Raw genomic sequence first — 8,395 nt, 5'->3', positions numbered from 1 at the left:
TCACTAGTAGGAAGGATGATTCACCATAAGATCTGAGAAATATTTTTTTTCTTTTTCTGCTTTGTCAAATATTATTATTATGTACTATATATGTCAAATATTTCTATGATTGATATTTTCTAGGATCTCCCCCCATTCACTACTCAATTCATTATGTATTTTTTTTCTTTTTTTGCTTTGTCAAATATTATTATTATGTATTATATATGTTTCTTTGATTGATATTGGGAAAATGAATATATATTTTTCTATATTTATTTTCCCTTTCTTTCTTTTTGTCTGCGCTGTTGACGTAGTAACAGAGATGGTCCGGCTAGGGATTTTCATTTTCCTCCTGTTCCTCACTCTTGTAGGAGAAACTTCATCATCAAGTGTTAGACATGTTCATTCTTGACAACAATTTTTTTTTTTGTCTTATCAGTTCCCCTGACTTGTTTATTTTCTGGCAGGATCTGCCCAGGGTTTGTGAGTGTGAGCAAGTGCAATTCACGTCCAACAATATTGAAGATGACACACCTCAGATTCTACTCCCTTGGACTCCTTGTCAGGAGATGCAGCTGATTGTGACAGGAGGTCAGCTAATCACAAGTTTTCTCTCTCTTGATCTTCTTTTCCCCAAATTTGAAAACTCTAGCTAGGATTCTTCTTTCTTACTTAAAGGAAACCCTAAATCTTCTAATATTTGTCTTGTTTGACTTAGGCTGTGCAAAAGCATCGAGTGACTACAAGTGGCTTACTTCAGATACAAGCATTATATCTGTGTCGCCTTATGGCATTATCAAGGCAAAGAGGCCTGGCATAGCCACTGTGAAGGTGGTGTCGACTATTGAGCCGCAAAATTTTGATGAGGTAACACATACGCTTTTCATTTTTCCCAACCAACTAGTCTCTCATTCTTTCTGCTATCTGTGAATAACTATGTTGATAGTTTAAGAAAAACGGAGATCGTTCTTTATATTAAATTTCAAGAGCGAAGTCTCAATCAAAGTTTGGGAAATTTTTGGGGGACTTATTATCGTGCTGTGCGTGTTATACTTTCAAGAGATTGTTTTATGGGGTTATTTGTGAAATAACAAAAAAAAACAAATTGTTTTATGGGGTTATTTGTGAAATAACAAAAATAAAATAAAATTAGTTTTAGAAAAAAAGGTAGAGAGAGATAGGAAGAGAAAATGGAAAAGAGAATAAAAATTTGGTTAGTTTGTGAATTTTGGCTTTTTCTTAGTTATTGGGTGCAATTTCTCTTGTTTTATTTTTTGTTTCATAGATTTTTGTCAAAGTTGTCGTTCCACCCCCTATGGTTATGTGGCAAAATGTTCTGGTAGAGACCGTTGTCGCATCACGTCTACAAATAGGCGTCACAATGAAATATTCGAAAGGTAAATATTAGTCAAACTTAGAGCATTGTTCATCAACCCGTGCAGGATTCTAAAAGAAGAAAAAAATATTAATATTATAATAATATATTTACTTTTTATTTTTCTTTACAAAAAAAACCAATAAATGGTTGACACACACGTATGTGAATTTAGCAACCATTTCTTAAAGGCTTGTTTAAAGACCGTTTTCTTTCCTTTTTCCTAACTTTTCATTATTTTAATTATTTTTAATCTTAAAAACTGAACTAAGAAACTAGCGTTGAACATGCTTTTATCTCCTTTTATCATTTTAATATATATATATATATATATATATGTATATATATTATGTATTCCCTATATTGTTAACGTGTATTTCTTTCTATTAGGTGCTCAAAATTTCGATACAACGCTACATAGAAATAGCACACATACTGATTCTGTTAAGGAAACACTCTCATCGAGAAGATGTAGTACTTATCCATTGAAATTCAGGTCTGGGGACTAATATCTGTTTTTTTTTCTTACTATGATAAATCTTCACATCGATCTGTAACGGATACCATTAGTCTGCATATATATATATACGGATACCATTAGTCAGCATATGGTTGATTGATGATTGTACAAATGCAACAGGAAAAACAAGTTTGTAGCTCTTGACAATGGAAAGAAAGCTACATTTGAATGCCACGTAAAACCTCCTTTTATAGGGTAAGCATATTTTTGTGTCCACTTTTAATGTATATACTCAACAAAAAATCTTGTTACAAATAGTTTCTGTATAGTAAATTTAAGAAATAAAGTCAGAGGGGAAAACAAGTATATAAAATTAAAAACGCATGATTGTCAAAGTCGATGAAAGGGAAAAGAGTAAGAATCGTTCTGATTTTTTTGGTACCAAATAAAAATATGGTTAAAAACATCTAAGAGCATCTCCAACCTATAACACTATTTTAGTGTCAAAACTACACTATTTTGATGTAGTTTCAACACTAAAAAAATATTTTTCTCCAACCACAACACTAAACTTCACACTAAAAGTTATTTTATAATATTATATGTATTTAACTTTTTATTTGTCATTTATTTAATTGTACAATTTATTAATAAAATAAGTGAATAGTGTTTTAGTTGAGTGAATAGCGTTATAGTGTAGTGAATAGGGTCACACCAAATTTGGTGTAAAATTATAATGTGACACTAAAATGATGTGATTTTTGCAGTTGGATTGGAAAAGGTTTTAGTGTCAAAATCACACTATCAATGGTTTTAATAATGAATATTATAGGCAAAGTGATGTCTTTTATTTATTTATTAATTATTGTGAAACTTATAATAATATTTTTGTTGGAAAATGGTTAAATGGTAATTTCAAAAGAAAATGAATTATTTTAACAATTTTCCTCTAGAAAAGTATCATTCTTTCTTTTGTTTTCGAAAGTAGGGTAGTTCAACAAATTTCTAACAAAAATATCAATGGTTTTGCATTTATTCTTAGTATAAATATAATGTACATCTTTGTTATCAAGATAAAATATATATTTCATTTTAAACTTTAGAATGAGTGTTTTTTATATATTTTCTATGAAGATCAGATTTTATTTCTTTATTTCTTTATTATTTATTACTTTAGAAACTATAAAATTTGACTATTTTAAATACTTTATTGGATTTTGTGTCCACTACTTTGATATAAATAGTTTCACTCTTTCACAAATTATTATGTGTATATTTTATATAATATTGAGTTTTGTTTTAGTATGTCCTAGATTATTTGCTAAAAACTTTCTACAGATATGAATTGTCCCACTTCAATTTAAAAGGTTTTAAATCTTTAACCATAACAATACCAAAAAATTTATGAACGATCATCGCCATGACTTGAAACTTATGGTATATTTTTAACAACTTTCTCGCTCGACGCATACACAAAAGAATACACCTAGAGACCTGATTTCCCGGAAACCAGACTTCACCAATAATCATTTGCAGTGATTTTGCAATGATCACTACTTTCACAATAGGACGCCACAAAATTAAATGCTTCCCTAATTTCGAAATAAACATCCATAAAGAAAGTTTTAATAAATTTCTCCTGCTAATGATACTTGACATGAATCTCTAAGAGACTCCCAAAATTAGGTTAATAAATTTCTCGTGCTTAATAGTTAAGAAACTCCATTCATCCTAAAGTTAACGAACTTGCTTTAATTTGACATATGATACGTACATTGAAGAACTTCAAAGCCATGGATAGAGCTTCAAACGGGAAATATCTATTGCATATTCTTCTCAAACTTAAACAACATGAAACCCCTCAAAGGAGCTTCATCCGCGCTTCTTCTGGGACGCCTTTCTGTGTCGGGAACTAGAAAGGTAATATAGAGGTTTTCTTTTTATCTTATTATATTTAATAGAACAAGTTTATAAGTTTGACTCACTCAAGATTCTAATTTATGGTGCAGACGATGAACATAACTTCAGAGTTCAACAATGTCATCATTACTATACTCGAGAACTCTGGTAACCTATTAATTATTGTCTATTCAAATTTGTAAATTAATGAAGTGATACGAGCCAAAGATTTTGTCTTCCATCATCTGAGGCATCTTCTATAAACAGAGACTCATGGGCAAAATCTAATCATAGTTACTAGACAATACCACAGCAAAACCATATAATAAAACCCTTGGCGCCAGGCCCGGCCCTGGGCTAAAGCCCATAAAACAAGGGCTTTAGGCGCCAAAAATTATACATATTTTGAAGGTGCCAAAGTTTGCTTAAAAGTTGCCTTTAGGCTAGTGGTCGTTAACTTGTCCTCATGAATAACAAGTCAGGAGTTCGAAACTGACTTCTTATTCCATTTTTTTTTATAATAATACTTTTGTCCTTTTTGATGATAATACAACAAAATTTGATTTATTCATTAATACATATAGGAACGGTTAGTACTTAATCTAACAACTGCACATGTTATATTAAGTAGTGTGAGAATAAATAAATAATTTAATTAAACAAAACCTAATTATTTATTTTTCTGTATTAATAACAATTAACAAAAATTTATTTTCTTTACGTCTTTTTGTGTATTTCTTCCGATATTTGTTATTAGCTACAGAAACTATAACAATTAAAAACTCAAATGATCAATTCTTCATATTCCAAGTTTGTTTTTAGTTGACATTCATCTGTATAGCTGCATATGTCATGTAAAATTTTTCTCTCTTTCTTTTATAGGTTTCTGTAGCTTTTTAAAAATGACATGACAAACATAAATTATTGTAATATTTCTACATTCGATGCTGATAAATGATTTTTTTCAAAAAATAAAATTAAAAATTTATGAAATATTTGTTCATATTTTCTTCATTTAAAAAAATATTAATTTTAATAATATATAATAACATTTTATTAATTATTTTAAAATATAGTAAAAATAATATATTTAAAGAGCATATTTTTTAAGTACGCTTTAGGCGCCTGATAAGTCCGGACCGGCACTGCTTGGCGCCTTGAAAGCCCAGTGATTGTATCAACTTTTTTAATAAAATTATCCTCATGTATTTAAAATATGACCTTACTATTTTTAGATGTTCAAATTCATCGGCGCAAAAAAGAGTCCTTATCAATGAACTCGCGGGTAGATGTTGGTGTCCCAAAAACTGAGGTTAATTCTTTATTAAAATTCCTTTTTTTCCTTCTAATTATAGTGGTGACTGACTAATAAAGATAGAAACGTACATCTTTGTTTTCTTTCAGGTTGAAATGATTGTCACGCTCTCAGCCGCTGGTCAGAAGATGATTATCCGCTATGAGGTTGACGAATCGCAGATACCGGTGAACCCGTACTTTGTCTATTTGCTCATGGTCCCTTTCCTCGACTTCATCGTGATAATTATTTTAGTGAAAGCGTTGCCGCGGCAACGTAGGAAACTGAAATAAGTGTAAGAAAATCTTGACAAAAAAGTGTAAGAAAATCCCTTTCTCTAAAATAAGTTATGGAACTTACCAGAGTGTTACTGTGGTCTTTTAATAAGGAAAATTGTCAAATTTATCCTTTCTAATGTCTTCGTGCTGTGAAGTAGAATGGATAAAGCCGATTTTTTAGAAAGCGTAATGGCCACAATGTTTATGAGTTGATTGTAAATGGAAAAATTGGGAGTTGTAAAGGATTTCTTACCGGCGGTGGATTTAGGAATAACAGGTTCTTTGAGCCACATAAGTATTGGCCACAATGAGGAGGAACAAAGTGGAAGGCGAAAAACATGACACAAAGTGGATATGCATTGACACAAAGTGGATATGCATTGACACAACGTCAGAGACGATGACTACACGGTTTTGTTCTCTCATGTAGCTGTCCAGATGTGTGAAATTTAGCAACACAAGGATCTGTAGAAGGGACAACGTGATCGTTCGGTACGAAGGTTAATTATCACACTGGCGACAACAAAAGTATAACCAGATAAGGTTAAACAAATTAAATAACACAATCTCTTTAGCTAAAAAAGAAAACAACTTTTTTTTTCGAAAGACTTGGGCGTTTTCTACAAGAGAAAATCACATAGGAGAACATATTTTCATTTTCTAATTACATAGGAGGACACATTTGACTTGCCACACACATTGTTACTGTCTAATGACCTAAACAGTATTAACTAGACACTCTGCAAACTGATAACAATCCAAACCACAAAGGAACCGTTTTCCCTGTCCACATCCACTATTACAAACTTGTGTGCAAAGTGATAACAATCCAAACCACAAAGGAACCGTTTTCCTTGTTGTCCACATCCACTATTACAAAATTTTCATCTTCACGGTCCTCTCCGGTTGGTGTTGATGAACAAGACCGGTCGAATAGAAATGGTGGCTCCGTGTTTGGTCACGTTCTCCTCCTCACGTCATACCTCTTGAGTCCAATGCGAGACAGCAACACGCAAGGGCATTTGATCTCCGATGGAGAGGCTGCTCCTTTGGTGATGAACAAAAGGAGCAGCTCTGGTGATTCTCAGCTAGCGGTGGATGGTGGCGATGATAGTATTTGCGTCTCGCTTTCTCCGTAGTAAAACAATCCAAAGGAAAATAAGAGACATGAAGGAGTGAAGGAAGAGGGAGGTGGAAAAAATAAGAAGAGTGAATGAGGAAAGAGAGATCATGGAAGAACAAGGACATATGGATGAGCTCTCTTTCTCAAACAATAAAACACAAAAATCATAGTTTTGGACATTCATTTTTAAGTCGGGTATAAATCAATTCTTATTGGGTCAAGTCTTTTCGAATCGGTTATTTTTGGATCCTGATCTGTTTAGATCGGTTCTTTGCGGTTCTGGTTCTTTCAGATTAGTCCTGAATAGTTTTTGGGTCCGTGTAAAAAAAAAACCAGGCCTAGCAAAATTGTCATAAACTGCCTCGAAAACATGAAAATTGCCCTTGCAGGATGTGTCCAAACATGCAAAAAGACAACTTATATACTGCATGTATGTTTCGAGTAAATGTCATGAATTATCATCTGTGCTCCTCCTTTTTCTTCAAAATTCAACGGATTATGTCAAGGCGTTAATACTACATGTACGTTTCAATTAAATTTCACTAGAGCTTGATCCGCGCACTCACGCAGATGTTAATTTTTTTATAAATGAATATTTATTTGTATAAGTGATAATATATATTTTAAAATTTATCCGTTTAATTTTTTTTTAATATGACATTTTAAACACAATAATTTTATAGTTTATATTGAGTAGTTTTATTTTATCATGTAAACCTTTAGTTATATCATTCATTTATTTAGAATATGACCTGTAAATTCACACAAATGTATTTTTATTTTTTTATGGATCAAAATTTTATGATAACATATAATCAAATTGTTGTATAAACTGTTTTTATGGATCAAAATTTTATGATTATGTATAATAAAATTGTTGTATACTATTTATTATGTATATGTGGAATTAGTAAAATACTTACCATATAATGTATGTAATTATGAAATGTATATATGGAATTAATTATTTTTCAAACACACATATGTATAATAAAATAGGAAAAGACAAATAATACTAAAAGCTAGGTTTATTAATTATTGTTGCCATATTTTTTAGTTAGAATTTGATTTTGGAAATGTATTAATTAAAGAGGAAAACACAAAAAATCTTAAAAGGTAGGTTATTTAATAACTTCAGTGGCATACCATTGTAAATAAGTTGAAAAACTAAGAGCTATTTTATTTTTGTACTTATGTTTTAATAATATAGATAGATGAATATTCAACTAATTCAAAAATATGTCATAATTCAAAATTCTAACCTTGTGGTCCTACATTACTAGCTAGTAAATCAATACAATTAAAACCAAAATCCTTTTTTAGATTTGCTCCTACTCTTATTTGGTATATTACTTTTTGTGCCATTTTGATTTGGACTAATAATTAAAAACTCAATAAAAGTAAAAAGGGAAATGAAAATTAGATCAACTACACTATCTATTTGCACGGGGTAAAAATATTCTAAAAGTATTAATATTACATACTGATACATATGTTGGATATATTTTATTCGTACAATATGAAATAAAAGAAAGTTTTGTATAGTAAATAAATTGAATATAAATACGATGAAATCAGTGTTTCTAAAACGAACCGGATTATTGGTTAAACAGGGTTTCAACGTGAACCGAAGACATAGCCGAGTTGGATTTTTTGTAAAACACTAAAACCCAAAGGAAATCAAACCAGCTAAAAATCATATCAAACGACAAAAAAAACGGAAACCGGCGAAAAATTGAACCAATGTCGAATTCAATTATTAAATATAAAATTTTGAATTTTACTTAGAGAATTACTTTTATTTCATAAACTAATTTTTATCTACCAAAAAGATGATATCTTTTAGATACAGTAGAAAATCTATAAATTAATATTCGATAAATTAATAATCACTATAAATTAATAAATTATTCCGGTCCCGAGTTAGATCGGTTCAAAATATGATACAAATCGATAAAAAAATAAGATAATAATTTTTTGAAAA

At 30.5% G+C, this 8,395-nt stretch overlaps 1 protein-coding gene across 1 annotated transcript; it reads left to right on the top strand.

The window, feature by feature from the left end:
• Nucleotides 1-235: 235 nt before the first annotated feature.
• Nucleotides 236-6,080, top strand: LOC125588695 (nuclear pore complex protein GP210-like). The gene is made up of 10 exons (XM_048760399.1): nt 236-373; nt 450-573; nt 701-849; nt 1,268-1,379; nt 1,748-1,853; nt 1,998-2,072; nt 3,599-3,737; nt 3,827-3,884; nt 4,952-5,028; nt 5,121-6,080. Exons 1-10 carry the CDS (start codon nt 305-307, stop codon nt 5,301-5,303), a joined length of 1,092 nt encoding a protein of 363 aa, XP_048616356.1. The 5' UTR covers nt 236-304; the 3' UTR covers nt 5,304-6,080.
• Nucleotides 6,081-8,395: the final 2,315 nt, after the last annotated feature.

This window comes from Brassica napus, chromosome C6 (assembly GCF_020379485.1).
Source record: "Brassica napus cultivar Da-Ae chromosome C6, Da-Ae, whole genome shotgun sequence".
Taxonomy (NCBI): Eukaryota; Viridiplantae; Streptophyta; class Magnoliopsida; order Brassicales; family Brassicaceae; genus Brassica; species Brassica napus.
The sequence above is the reverse complement of the archived record's forward strand: the minus strand, read 5'-3'. Positions and strand labels throughout refer to the sequence as shown.

Bases quoted from the DNA above. Each gene is read 5' to 3' on its own strand.
- LOC125588695 (XM_048760399.1), top strand. From the start codon at position 305: ATGGTCCGGCTAGGGATTTTCATTTTCCTCCTGTTCCTCACTCTTGTA. The intron at 1,380-1,747 runs GTAAATATTAGT...TCTTTCTATTAG, and splicing joins CACAATGAAATATTCGAAAG to GTGCTCAAAATTTCGATACA. The intron at 1,854-1,997 runs GTCTGGGGACTA...CAAATGCAACAG, and splicing joins ACTTATCCATTGAAATTCAG to GAAAAACAAGTTTGTAGCTC.